Genomic DNA, 15,973 nt, shown 5'->3' with positions numbered 1-15,973 from the left:
CAGATTGATAAATGTCAGAGAATTACAGAATGAACCTTCCAATAATCTGAAAAGTAAAATAAAATGATCATTTATAACACAAAATGTAACAAATAAAAATAAGCCTAAGAAGTGAGAAGAAAACTTCAGGAAAATTTAAAAGTTGAAGTGTTCCATGGTATCATGAAAAAAGACAGAAAAAAGGCGGAAAATTGGTTAATCCATTTGTTTCTACATAGACCTTGAATCACTTAAGAAATGACTTTGACATATATTTTAAATTCTCCTCTCAAAGAGACACCACATGTTCCAGTGTAAATAATATCCAACCACTCATGCATTGAAGTTCTTCCTTAAATTCAGCATGGTTTCCCCTGCTGAAAAAATAAATAAATAAAAGCAGGTCCCCATCATCCTCATAATAACCTCATTTTCTACCCTCCATTTCTGAAAATTGAAGTCTCATGCGAAGAGTGATTGATGTTCTCACTGTGGCATTCAAGTTGTACTCATCATAAAATCCACTCAGTCTGATGTGCCTCAGTGATTCTAATCCTGGCATGTCCCGAATCAACTGAAGGTTGCAGAAGCACAGCAAAGTTGTCCATGAAGCTCCACCAAAGTGCTTACTTGCAGTCCTGTGGCCTCTAAGGACTCTTCTGAGCTGGATTACAGCTGCAATCACTGATCTTAAATGCAAGACACGAAATAGGCTTGGGGCCTCAGTGAGAACAGACCGATGTTCTCATTTCAGTTGACCTTGAGGAACACAGAAGCAATTCTGTTGCCTTCAGTCTGTGTCTTTTGTTTCATTGTCAACACATAGAGATGGTAAATATTTTAGACAGCTTCATATAAACTGAAGTCTTTTAAATATCTTTAAATGAAATCTCAAAATATCCTCCTCCAAAAATAAATTATCTGTCAAAATGGCATAGGTTTCATTTATCAATGTGGCTATCCCACATATGTTCATATCCTACATGCAGAATAATAGTCCATATAGGAAAAAAATACATATTTTTTTTACCTTTTTGAGCACTAAATATATGTACCAAACATGGGGCTACACTAAGCACTTTTGATGCCACATTTTATTTAATCTTCACAACAATCAGTTGAAAGGGGTTCTTGTCTTGATTTCATATATGAGGAAATCAAAGCTTAGGGAAGTTGCTATCTAAAGTGTTGCACTGCAAAGAGCTGAGAAGTGGGAGAGCTGGAACTTAAACTATTTCTCTCTGGCTTGGGAGTATACACAATACCATGAAGGTTGTTTTTATATTTAAAGATGTGGTGAAATGAAGAGAAGTGTTTCTAAAAGGATATCTCAGGGACATCTCAAAAGTTTCACGTCACTTGTTTGTGAAGTTCGAATGTTCTTTCAAGATATCAGCGCTGATATTCTAATGTATTTTACTTTGCTTTGACCATGGGGAACACACATACTTGGCGTGACTAATTTTTTGTTATATTCTATTTTGCCTCTTTATTTCATACACAGATATACATTTTCATCTCTGTAACACTCAGAGGACCAAAAAAGAAAAAAACCAAGCTGATAAAAGTTACATATTGATCTCTTATCAAAATATCCTAATACAGTCATGTTGTCCAGCCTTCTAAAAATAGGGTTTTAATATACATTTAACAAGCAGGCAGTGTTCCTTACAGTCAAAGCATTTGTTTTGCTTCATTAAATGTGGAGGAAACAAGGATAACCATGACTCTTTTAATATTTTTCTTCATGTGCCATTCTCAACCTACCAGATGAGTTATTCATTAATTTCCAGAGCACTCCATGGTTTAGGATTAACATTTTACATATGGTAAAGTGGGGGAAAGGAAATATTGTAAAGTTAGAGTTTGCACTAAAAGTCTACAAAAGACATGGCACTATAAGCAGCACAAGGAAGAACAAGAATCTCTGAGTTCTCATTACTGCTTTATCCTAATACTAAGGGTATGAGTTACAACGTTCCTTTCTTTTTTTTCATGTGTCACATGCTATAGATACACTTAGGTCACTAAACTTGCTGTCTCTGGTCATTCATTTATCAGCTTGACTGACTGATAACTGTGATTCTTAGGGTAAAATTAATCTCTAACCTTAGATTTCTCACTGAATACATGAATCAGATGGCAGGGTGTTATATAAGATCATTTTCACCTACAACTCCATGATACAATGAATTAACAGTTTTAGTCAAACATTAAGTTGATAGAGCTCTACCTTGTAAAGCCTGTGCATAAAAAATTGGGTAAATATTTCAAGAATTAAACTCAGGCGGGGCACTCATTCTCTCTAAAAATCAGCCCAACTCCAACATCCTTGCTCAGAATCAATGCATAAGAGTAAGATCCTTCTGGACCTAACCAGAGTTGAGGTTTGTTGAGACTGCAACATGAAACTTCCATTTGAGAAAAAATATGGATGGTCTGATTGTGTGGGCAAAGGGTTGTTTATGTTCATTAACTGCCAACTCTCTTCGCTCAATGAATTAGATCCTTACACAGTTTATTCACACAGGCCCTATAATTTAAGATTTTATCACTACCATTCTTCCTTTTCTGCTTTTAATATGTAATTCCTTTACATCGATCACTGAAATTATTGTATCATGCCTTTATCTCAAGTCAGTTCTCTGAGGAAAAACTCTTACCCAACCCAATTTTTTTTCTCACATTCCATTACCCCTTTTAATATCCTGGTTTTCTTCCAAAATGCAGAATAAGCTAGTGCTCATAACTTTAGAAATAATTTCTTCTCCTTGCAAAGCCTCTGTGTGATGAACAGAAAGTACTGTTAACTTTTTTTTAATGAAAAACAAAGCTCCTTTTAGTTTTGTTATACACTGGCGGTGGGGGAACGTAGGAAGAGACCTTTCCCTGAGTAAAGAATGAACGGGCAGATTGATAGAAATTATCCAATCTAAAGAAAAGAAATAAAAATGAAGAAAAAAGAACAGATCCTCAAGGAATTCTAGGGAAAAAAAATCAAACACAATCAAAGTCCAGCATATGTGAAGTTGAGGGTCTGGAAAGAGAAGAGAGGGAAATTTGGAGAGAAAAATATTTGAAGAAATAACAGCCAAAAAATTTCAAAATCTCATGAAAAACATCAACTCACACATCCAAGAAGCTCAACAAATCTCACACAATATGAAAATATAAAGAGAACTATGTCTGAAAACATCAACAGTTTGGTCAAACTGTTGAAAACCAATTAAAGAGGAAATCTTTAAAGCAGCCAGATACAAAAGGACATGTCCTCTATTATATAGAGGACATGCTATGAATAACTGCTATAATTCTCATCAGAAACAAGATAGGCCAGGACATAATAGAAAAAATAGTTTTAAAAAACAAACACGCAATTGGGAGAGTATTTCAGTTCGGCTCAGTCGCTCAGTTGCGTCCGACTCTTCGCGATCCCATGGACTTCAGCATACCAGGCTTCCCTGTCCATCACCAACTTGCAGAGCCTATTCAAATTCATGTCCATTGTGTTGGTGATTCCATCCAACCATCTCATCCTCTGTCGTCCCCTTCTCCTCCCACCTTCAATCTTTCCCAGTATCAGGATCTTTTCCAGCGAGTTGGTTCTGCACATCAGGTGGCCAAAGTATTGGAGTTTCAGCTTCAGCATCAGTCCTTCCAATGAATATTCAGGACTGATTTCCTTCAGGATGGACTGGTTTGATCTCCTTGCAGTCCAAGGGACTCTCAAGAGTCTTCTCCAACTCCACAGCTCAAAGGCATCAATTCTTTGGCATTCAGCTCTCTTTATAGTCCAACTCTCACATCCATACATGACTACTGGAAAAACCATAGTTTTGACTAGATGGAACTTTGTTAGTAAAGTAATGTCTCTGCTTTTTAATATGCTGTCTAGGTTGGTCATAGCTTTTGTTCCAAGGAGTAAACATCTTTTAAGTAGTACTGAGACACAAACATTACCATATGTAAAACAGATAGCTAGTGAAAATTCACTGTATGACACAGGGAGCTCAAATCTGGTGTCCTGTGACAACATAGAGGGGTGGGATGGGCTGGGATGTCGGAGGGAGGTTCAAGAGGGAGGAGACACATGTACACTTAGGGCTGATTCATGTTGACGTACAGCATAAACCAACGCAACACTGTAAAGCAATTATCCTCCAATTAAAAATAAATACATTTAAAAAATTAAATAAAACAAACAAACAAAAAAAAACAGGCAGGAAAGAAGGAAGGAAGAGAGAGAGAAACATTGAAAAAATAAATTTGACTTTACCAATATCAAAACATTTAGCTTGCCTCAAAAAGCTATTACGATAAATGAAAACACAAGCAAGAGTGGGAGGAAACAGATACACATCTGACAAATGATTTACATATGGAATGTGCAGAGAAAATTTACAACAGGAAAACAACCCAATAAAAAATGGGCATAAGACTGGACTTTTCCAATAGATAACACACAAATGACTAACAAGCATGTAAAAAGATGCTCCACATCATAATCATCAGAAAAGTGCATATTTAACTCACAGTGCAGTACAACTTCACAACCACTAGAATGCCAAAAATTTTAAAAATTGGCAAAGTCAGTATTAGTGAGAATACAGTACAGGTATAGGCTTCCCAGTTGGCTCAGTGGTGAAGAGTCCACCTGCCAATGCCAGAGACACAGGAGACATGGGTTGGATTCTTGGGATGGGAAGATCCCCTAGAGGAGGAAATGGCAAATCCACTGCAGTATTCTTGCCTGAAAAATCCCACAGACAGAGGAGCCTAGCAGGCCACAGTCTATGCGGTTGCAGAGTCAGATATGACTAAGTGACTGAGCACACACATACAGTACAACTGTAACTCATATGTTGCTGGTGGAACTGTCAATAATTTTTGGAAAACAGTTTGGCAGTTTCTTATAAAAGTTAAGTATACACTTATTGTATGACTCAGCACTCCACTTCTATGTATTTATCCAAGACAAATAAAAATATGTCCATAAGAGACTTATGTGTAATTATTTGTAACAGCTTTATGATAGCTCAAAATCAGAAAACCCAAAGTTTCTGTCAATGGCTATACAGCACTCATGCAAAGGAATACTACTGAGCAGTAAGATGAACAAACTGCTGATATATTCAACATTAAAACTACTAATATATTCAGCCACATGGATGAATCTCACAGACCTCTTTGTCAGACTTTGAAAGAAACTGGACACAAAAGGACATATAAGTGGAATGATTCCACTTATTTAAAATTTTAAGATGGTGAAACTGAAATCATATCTGTGGATATGAAGGATGGGGTGAAGTGATAGTGAACACAAAAGACATGAACGAATTTTCTGAAAAGAGTATCTATACCCTGTTTAAGATGGTGGTTAAATGGGTGTCAAATCATTGACCCATATACTTAATGAGTGGATTTTATCATATTTAAATTTTCTCTCAATAAATCTGTTTGATAAAAAGACCACCAACCATTCCCTAGTGACAGAATTAAATAACCTCGTACCATTCTCCTCTTGACCACTAGCGCCACCTGGGAAGCCCTTGTTTACTGTAGCTCTCCTGACTTCTTTTCCCATAAAAGAGTATGCCTTGGGGGAACTTCGGGGAACTTGCACATAGCTCATAATGGCTGCAGATCTTGAATCTGCTGATCCAAATAAACTTCTCTTTTCTGGAGAACTATTTAATAGTTTATTTGTTTAGGACAATAGTTTCCATATTCCTCCTGTACCCAAATAATTCTGCAGAGCACACTCAGATTTGGCAACATAACATCACCAATCAAATTGATACAGAACCAGAGACTAAGCAATAATGAAGTTCACACTTTTGAGCCTGAAATTCAAGATGCTTCTTGACAGCACCTCAATCATTTCAAGCTTTATTTTAACCAATTATCTTTATATTTCTGGATCTTTCCTGTGCTGAATTCAAAGTAATCTACTTTTCCCATATTTTGTGTTATTTCACCACACTATGTGACTCATTCTGTTCTTCCTTAAATTCCCTGCTCACATTTCATATACAAATACATCCTTCAATATTCAGATCAAATCTGTCCTTATTCATTAACAGTTCTCTTAATTCTTAAAAGCCATACAAACAAATTGATGTTACTCAAAATACTGAAGATACTTTTGTCCCACAGTATTCATTTGTCATACACTGCTCTGATACTGTGATTTAGAATGAAAGTGAAACTGAAAGTCGCTCAATTGTGTCCGACTCTTTGTGACCAAGAGAGTCGCAAATTCTCCAGGCCAGAATACTGGAGTGGGTAGCCTTTCCCTTCTCCAGGGGATCTTCCCAACCCAGAAACTGAACCCAGGTCTCCCACATTGCAGGCAGATTCTTTACCAGCTGAGCCGCAAGGGAAGCCCAAGAATACTGGAATAGGTAGCCTATCCCTTCTCCAGCAGATCTTCCTGACCCATTAATCGAACCGGCATCTCCTGCATTGCAGGTGGATTCTTTACCAGCTGAGCCATCAGGGAAGCTCCCGTGATTTAGAATAAGCAATATATATTTGGTCTTGATCTGTTTTTGGCACAGAGATGCTAAAACCCTTGCAATTTCCTAACCAATGACAGCAATTAAAATGTCATTTTTTATACTAATGAGGTGATTTCTGGACCCCAGATAAGGATGGGGACTCAGGAGAACCAATCTTTTGATTACAGAGTTGGAATTTTCAGTCCCACCACCAACTTCTGACCCTTGTGGAGGGGAGAGGGGCTGGAGGGTGAATCAACAATCTGTGGTCAATGACTTAATCAACTCTGCCCATATGATAAAGACTCCATAAAAATTCAACAGGACAGGGATCTGAGAGTTTCTCAGTTGGTGAATATATGGAGATTTGGGGGGACTGGCATGCTTGGAGACAACATCCCTTCCTCCATATCTTGTGGAAGCTCTGTGACCTTCTTCCATATCTTGCCTTATGCCCCTCTTCCATCTGACTGTTCCTGTGTTATATTCTTTTATAACAAACCAGTAACCTAGTAAGTAAAATGTTTCTCTGAGTCCTGTGAGTCACTCTGGCAAATTAATCAAAACCTAGGTAGGCAGGGGTATAAACTGAAACCACTAATAATATATAGTAGTTGGTCAGAAGTACAGGTGATGAACTGGGCTTAAATTAACCAAAATTAAGATTAAATATTTTGATAAATATGGAGTTCTCCATGAGAATGATCTGAGAAAAAATATGAAACACTATAGAATGGGGCTTCCCTGGTGGCTCAGGTGGTAAAGAATCCACCTGCAATGTGGGAGACTCGGGTTTGAACCCTGGGTTGGGAAGATCCCCTGGAGGAGGGCATGGCAGCCCACTCTAGTATTCTTGCCTGGAGAATTCCCAGGGACAGAGGAGCCTGGCGGGCTACAGTCCGTTGGGTCGCAAAGAGTTGGACATGACTGAGCAACTAAGCCCACAGCATACATAAAATGCATACATTTAACCATCTCTTTCTACTTCTTTCCACATAGGACACCAGAAACACTTTCTGAGCTGTTTCATGGAATCTCAATGAACAATTTTTAATTCTGGATTTCACAACCCAAAAACATTAGTCCTTCTTATTCTCATTCTAAGAAACATATCCTTAATGGACTGGAAAGTTTCCAGCACATGTCAGTCCTAACATGAAGGATAAAGAAACTGTTTATTTTAAACATTCATAAGTTTTTGAAATTATAAACAATTCTTATGAATCAAATTTTAATTAACAATACACTATTAATAAAATTTATTAAAATATTATATCCATATATTAGATATCAGTACTTTGTTAACTATTAATGATATTTAGGTTTATTTCTTAATAAAAATATAACATTGGCATCACAAGCAAATGAGTGAAAATAAATACAGTTTACATAGGTTACTATACAATTTAGATTCTGCCCTCACCTTCAGTGTTTGTCATCTTATCTTCATGAGTAACCTCAACAGCTTCCTCAGGGTTAACAAATTGAACCAAAGCTTGTGATGTGGCATTGTCTTTTTAAAAGAAAACAAAAATTTCAGTGAGTAGTCAATATATACATTTAAAATAAGCAAAATAATGTACAAAACTATGTTGTAAAAGTGTTGTCCTTGAAAAAGCAACTATAAAATCGATATTAAAAACATAGTAGAATATCTTCAGATGTTTCTGTTTTCGATTGGCTTAAGTCTTACAAAAAGGTATTCAAAATAGCACACAGCTATTAAAAGCAGAAAGCTCATTCAGAGTAACATCATCAAAATGATGGGGTTGGAGACCCTAGCTTCCATCTACCAATAATCATTAACAGTCAGACACACAAACAAAAACAGCCTTGGGAAGTCTCAAGAGTCCACTTAAGAAACTTCAGCCACATGGACCAAAAATATAAAAAACAGAATACCAACTCACAATGGGAAGGAAGACAGCTTCATTTTGTCTGACACTGGTCATGCCAAGAGAAAACTCTGGTCTGAAATAGTCCCTCTCCCTGGGAAAGTGTGAGCTACCAGCTTCCCTTTGGGGGCACTGAAATGATACACAATTCTTATGAATCAAATTTTGGGAGAACTGCACAAAGGATAGTCTTTTATTTCATCCCACCTAGAGATCAGCAAAGCTGAGATGCATGGCCTGGCATAGGAAGAATGGCAAAGGCTATCAACATCAGGCATGAAGCAGCAATGATCAAGCCTCCTAGTGCCTGCTCTGCCGAGGACCTCAGCTTCTTTGCTGGCAAACTTGTCTTTCAGAATTGAAAAAGAATGAGTTTCCCGACAATAAACTAAGAGAGTTCATCACTATTTGACCCGCTTTATAAGAAATGCTGAAAGGAGTTTTTCAAGTTAAGAGAACATGAATTAGTAACACAAAAACAAAAACATAAAATAAATTGGTAAAGGGAAGTGTATATTCAAATACAGAATACTCCAATACTATAGTGAGGTATTAAATATTTAACTCTAGGAATACTAAAATAGCTATAACTGCAATAATTTATTAATAGATACAAAATATAAAAGATTTAAATTGTGACATCAAAGACACAAAATTTGGAGGTGGGTTATTTAAAAGGGTAGAGTTTTTGCATGTGATTGAAATTAAGTTGCTATCAGCTCAAGATAGACTGTTACATCTATAAAATAATTCATTTAAGCCTTAAAGAAACCACAAAGCAAAAACATATAGTAGACACACAAAGAAAAAAAAGAAGGGAATCAGAGTATACTGCTATGAAAAATCATCAGTTCAAAAAGGAAGACAGCAAGAGAAGAACATAAACAAAAGAACTACAAAACACGCATATAATATCAACAAGATGCCATGAAGAAATCCTCATCTATCAATAATCACTTTAAATGAAAATGAATTAAGCTATCCAATAAAAAAGCAGAGGGATTGAGCAAATTAAAAAAAGATAACAAGATGTATCTATATATATGCTACCACAAGAGACTCATTCCAGATTTAAGGGCACATATAAGCTCAAAGTGAAGGGATGAAAAAATACATTCCTTGTAAATGGAAACCAAAAAATATCAGAGGCAACTGACACATAAATGTATATTACCTTATACATTCGTGTGTCAGACAAAGCAAATCCATTTACAATAGCATGAAAAGAATAAAGTGCACAGGAATAAACTTAACCAGGCAACTGAAATATCCATACACAAAAAAAACTGTAAGATACTGGTGAAAAAAATTGAAGAACAACAAATAAGTGGAAAAATTTACTCTTCATAAATGAGAAGAGTAAATACTGTTAAAATGTCCACTCAATTCAATTCTTATCAAGATTTCAATAGCATGTCTCACAAAATTTTTTAAAAATCCTAAAATTCTCTTGAAATATCAACAGACTCCTACAAAAAAAAAAGACTCCTAATAGCCAAAAGCATCACACTTATTTCAAACTGCATTACAAATTGCACTACAAAATGCACTGCATCTATAATAATCAGAACAGCATGGTACCTAGAGGGTAACAGGCAGGAAGGCCAGCGGTCTCCAAACAGAGGAAACAGGCTGCAAGTGTCTTAAAATTTTGTGTTGCTATGCCCACACCTGGTTCCACCTTAAGTTAACTTTTCTCAAACCTTGAGCTAACCAATTCGTTTTTCTTATGGAAATGTTTTTCTTAAGCTATGTTAATGAAACTATGTATTTGCTTTGGAATTTGCCTTTCTTCAAAATGGTTCCACCTAAGACTAACTTTTTTTTTCTTTTCTCAAACCTTGGGCTGATAATAGCTCAACAAACCAGTATTCATTTCAATTGTTTCATGATTGGGGGATGATACACCTCATGCCATCCTAACTCAAAAATGCATATTGTGGGAGAGGGGCCTGGTGAAACCCTCAGCCTTGAGGTGTCTCTCTCATCTGATTAACAGCTTTCTAACCAGTCCATCCTAAAGGAGATGGACAGGGTGGGTGTTCATTGGAAGGACTGATGCTGAAGCTGAAACTCCAGTACTTTGGCCACCTCATATGAAGAGCTGACTCATTGGAAAAGACCCTGATGCTGGGAGGGATTTGGGGCAGCAGGAGAAGGGGACGACAGAAGATGAGATGGCCGGATGACATCACTGACTCAATGGGCATGAGTTTGAGTAAACTCTGGGAGTTGGTGATGGACAGGGAGGCCTGGCGTGCTGCGATTCATGGGGTTGCAAAGAGTCGGACGTGACTGAGCGACTGAACTGAACTGAACAGACATAAAGCAGCTTGCTAAAACTAGCAAAGGGGGCACTCTCCGTCCCCCTCCTGATGTCTGTGTCAGAAGCTTTCTCTGTCGCTTTTCATACTTTAATAAAACTCTGCTACACAAAAGCTCTTGAATGATCAAGGCTGGTCCCTGGTCCTGAAGTCAAATCTTCTTCAGAGATCACGAATCCGACACCATTCACTGTAAAAGATCAGTACTGGCATGAAAACAAATGCATAGATGAATGGAACAAAATACAGAATCCAGAAATAAACGATGGGGGAAATGAGGAGATGTTGGTCAAAGGGAACAGTTGTAAGAGGAAAACTTCAGATCTAAAGTACAACATGGTGACTATAGTTAACTGTATTGTATTGTATACTTGAAAATAGAAATAAGAATAAATTATAAACATTTTTCCATAACAACAAAATGATTATTATGTGAAGTAAAGGATGTGTTCAATGATCTTATTGTGGTAAACATTTTACAATACATACAAACATCAAATCACCATAGTGTACAACTAAATTTATACAAGATGGCTTCCCTGGTGGCTCAGAGGTAAAGAATCTGCCTGCAATTCAGGAGACCTGGGTTCGATCCCTGAGTCAGGAAGATTCCTGGAGAAGGAAAAGGCAACCCACGCCAGTATTTTTGCCTAGGAAATCCCAAGGACAGAGGAGCCTGGAGGTCTACAGTCCATGTGGTCGCAAAGAATTGGACATGACTTAGTGACTGCCTGACGACAGGACAAACTTAAAACGTTACATGTCAATTACATCTCAATAAAGCTGGGAAAATAAAAATAAATAAATAAATTTATGCAAACAGCAAACAGGTAAATCATTATGTGCCAATACAGAAAGCAGTCCAATGTACATTGCTAAGTGAAAATTAGCAAGACACAGATCTGTAAGTTTTTACATCACTTTTTGTTTTTAAAAAGAGATACAGACATTGATAGATATTTGTAGATGCATATAAAATACATTGGTCAAAAAATTGTTAGGACTGGTTACTCACAGGAAGAAGGAACATACAGACGGGCGGGGAATTTATCTATTTCATTGTAAAATCTCTGAAATGTTTAAAAATTCTCAAATAGAAGAATATATTATTGTTTGTTTGATGGTATCCTATAAAGTTAAATACATTTCTACAAATTTAAATAGATTTACTCTACAATGCAGCAATTCCACTCAACTACCCTTTTACCCAAGATAATTAAATATCCAAGGACATCTGTGATAGCTTTGATAGTAACAGAAACTGGAAATCTAAATGTCCATCTCTAGAAAAATAAACTTTTAAAAAATATTGAGTAGTTATATAATGGTATAATGCTGAGTAGTAAAAACAATGAGCTAGTAATACCCGGAGTAACACTGGTGAAACTCAAAAGTACATAGAACAAAAATAATCATAAAAAAAGGGTATTATATAATTCTATTGTTATGAGGCCTAAAAAAAGAGAAAACTAAACTCAAATATCAAGATAGTGGTTATCTCCAGAAGGTGAGAAACTTTCAGGGGTGATGAATATATCTTTTATCTAAAATGGGGGGATGTACACATTTATCAAAATGCATTAAATTATTAATTTAACATTTGTGCATTTCAGTGTATGTAAATTATAAGATAAAAATAGATTCTTTGACTCTAATAGTAGTAAAATACTTTGATAGATTATACAGATATAAGGGCTTCCCTGGTAAAGTATCCGCCCACAATGTGGGAGACCTGGGTTCAATCCCTGGGTTGAGAAGATCCCCTGGAGAAGGGAATGACTACCCACTTCAGTATTCTGGCCTGGAGAATTCCATGGACTATATAAGTTCAAGGAGTCTCAAAGAGTCAGACCTGATTGAGCAAACTTCACTTTCACTTTTACAGATATAAATAAAGATTTATGCTAATATTTAATAATAGAATATTTATGTACCAAATCCCACTAAAAATAAAAACAAAGCAGAAGTATATTTACAGAAATATGCAAAACATAAATTTCAGCTGTTGAAATAGTATAAAAATGATAAAATGTAGTGCTGTGAAAGTATTAATAACTACCTTGAATGCTTTAAATTTTTCCAAAAGAACAGCCAAGCAAAAATCATATTAATGACAGAAAAAATTATAAATAAACTATACACATTTTCTCCTGAGAAAGAGAACTTGACATGACCAAATTTTGAAGGAATCTAGAATTTGAGCTAAATAATATTGAAAGTTACTATTTTACAATTCAAGCTAGAGTTAATAAAGAAATATTTATGTGTGTGCAATAATACAGCAACATCATATTTAAAAAATAGTGCAATTTTTAGCACAAACAAAATTTAGAGAAAAAATACAAGGTGAGATTTTCACTCTTCATCATTAATCTATGGCATATACAGTTTAGAATAATGAAATTATACATAGAATTAGATGAATACAATATGACAAAATTGATACACATACTATGAATTCCATACAGATGTGGAATAACTGATTTCAAAGGTAATATTTTTCAACATACTAATTAAATCAGGATGCATCTTAAAATTCAAGGTAGGTCCTAGTTTAACTGACTGCTTTTAATTTCTTAGGCACTTATAAAATATGGTGAATTGTACAATTAAAAGCATCTAATAGTCTATGAATTAGAGTTTCACGGCATCTTGAATGAATATACCATAACTCACTAAACCAATAAAGATGGAAAGATCCCAATAAAGTGAGATTGACAAATATTTATTGAACATGTACTTGATAATCAACTGCAATATATTAGTTTATTTAATTATATATTATAAGGTATATTCATTTCCATTTTACACGTGAGTAAAATATGCCCAGGAATGTAGTGAACAAAACCAGGTTAACAAAGTTATTAACTGAAGAAATGAAGATTAAAATTTAACTAGTCACAAAGTCTTTTCAATTACATAACATTTTTCAAATTCTGTTCAAAATATATAATTCATATATATGTATAACTGAATCACTTTGCTGTACATCTGAAACTAACACATTTTTAATCACCTATACTCTAATATAAAACAGAGTTAAATATACATACATATGCATATATATATAAAATCCAATGATACTCTATAATATAAAATAAAAAGTTAAATATATAGATGCATATATATATATATATATTCCAGTGATACTCTAATAAGTATAAGTATATAAAGAAAAGATTCTATGATCAAATAACATGGTTTAAGCAAGTATCTTCACTATAGAACATTTCAGGACTTTCAATGTTAGTGCTCATAAAAAAATTTCCAAGTAAAAGGCAAATTATATATAATTTTCCAGCTTTATTTTACCTCAGAATCATTTTTTTCCTTAAGCATAACATATAATTTATATACAGCAAGACCCTCTTTGAGGAATATCCTAAAGCACATTATCTCTCAAATTTTGGAGGAAACAGAATTTAAGAGGGGATTAAAATTGTTAAGCCAGAAAAAATTCTCTCATATAAAATAAGATTCAATATAAAATAATGGGGTACAGTACTCATATTTCTTGGAATGGCAGGATAGGTTTATTAAATCAATTTTTCCATATATCATGATGATATATGTCATGTCTTTTTAATTATGATCATTACCTAAACATATGAGAGAAAAGCTGAACAAGACAGAAAACACTAGGAAAAAATCAAAGGAGATAGGAACCTAGAATTTTCTCTGGAGCACCAGAGCATAAAAATGACACTTACATAAAGGTCATTTGCAGTTCCTGAAAACCTTGGACTGGGTCCAAAGATGTTTGATGACATATAAGTGACAGAAACTAATAAAGTCTAGTCTCAAGAATTCTTAACTTAAAGTTCTATGGACAGAATATCCATGAGCTTGGATAAGAAAATTTTTTTTCTTTATTTTCAAATACTCTTATACTTCTTATAAAGTACTTTTTGTATTTTTTACAATGCACTAAAAATATATTCTCAAAACAGAGAGTGTAAGCTTCAACAGACTTCAAAGGGCCTACAGCACAAAAAACGGTTAAACTTCTTAACTTCCAACTAAACTGTAAAATTCACACTGACTTTGGACAGCAAAGGGCTACCAGTCTCAGAGTAAATATAAACCAGAAATAAACAGAAACATAAACCACCTCAACAACCTTTAAAAGAACTCAAAAAACTAGAGTGAAATGTTCTCTATGTTGAGTGTACACTAAAAAGAAAGCAAAAACAAAAAATCTCATCCCTGTGACTTATGGCGGTCCTCACTAGATTCATTGGAAAGTCCATGGACCTCTCAAGTCATGAACATTTTTTAAGTTTGGACCATATCAGTAGAGCTCTAGGTTCCTGGCAGATGCAAAAGCAAATGTAACGCAGAAGAAACTCATCTATTTCTTAGGCTTCATGAAATTCCCAGAAATAATTTTCCAAGAACAATAATTACTATAGAGTCAAAAGTAATCAACTACAAAAGAATAGTACACACCACAACTCAAATAACACTAAAAATCAATATGAGGTGGACTGAAACCTAAATGTGAAAGTCAAAACCCAAAAATGCTGAGACAGAATGTCGATGGATATCTGCATAATCTCAGGGTAGAGACTGTCTTAATAACATATAAAAAGAAATAGACATATGAAGAAGAAAAAAGACATATAGATAAGAAAAAATATAGAAAGAAATAACATTTAAAAAGCTTGAAAAAATAAAACTTTTGTCCATCAAAAGGCGATACTAAATAATAAGTAAATTAAAAATACAAGGCACAAGTACAAGAGGATATTAGCTACATACAATTGATTTCAGGCTATTAGTCTCATTAAATTAAGAACTCTTACAAATCAAGAAGAGAAAAGATGTGACTCATTAGAAAATCAGAAAAAAAGACACAAATAGTCAATTTTGAAAAAATAAAAACAAAATGTCCAAAAGCACATTAAAAAATTCAACTTCATAGCAGACAGGAAAATTCAAATTAAAATCACAATTAGATACACTTAAGTAATATGAAAACGGCCAATGATTTAAAAGTGTAGTAATATCAAGTGGTAGAAAGAAAATGGAGCAACTGGAACATTCCTACATCGCCATGGCATTGGAAATTAGCAAGTGTATTATTCAATAAAGTCAACGACACACATACCATGTACCTATCAGTTCTATTAGTAAATATATCTTAGTCACACAGAATATGTGTACAAGGATGTTTCCAGAGCACCGTTTGAAATAAATAAAAATTTTTCAGGCAAGAATCCTGCAGTGGATTGCCATTTCCTCCTTGATGGGATCTTTGCAACCTAAGGATTGG

The 15,973-nt window shown here is 34.9% G+C and overlaps 1 protein-coding gene across 1 annotated transcript in view; it reads right to left on the bottom strand.

Moving 5' to 3' along the window:
- Positions 1 to 15,973, bottom strand: part of CCDC178 (coiled-coil domain containing 178) — a 369,825-nt gene that overhangs the window by 342,037 nt on the left and 11,815 nt on the right. The window contains exon 2 of the mRNA XM_043444502.1: positions 7,903 to 7,992. Within this exon, the coding sequence (XP_043300437.1) occupies positions 7,903 to 7,992 (90 nt within the window). The remainder of the gene's footprint in view (positions 1 to 7,902; positions 7,993 to 15,973) is intronic.

Source organism: Cervus canadensis, chromosome 23 (assembly GCF_019320065.1).
Source record: "Cervus canadensis isolate Bull #8, Minnesota chromosome 23, ASM1932006v1, whole genome shotgun sequence".
NCBI lineage: Eukaryota > Metazoa > Chordata > Mammalia > Artiodactyla > Cervidae > Cervus > Cervus canadensis.
Note: the sequence above shows the minus strand (reverse complement) of the source record. Positions and strands in the feature narration are given on the sequence as shown.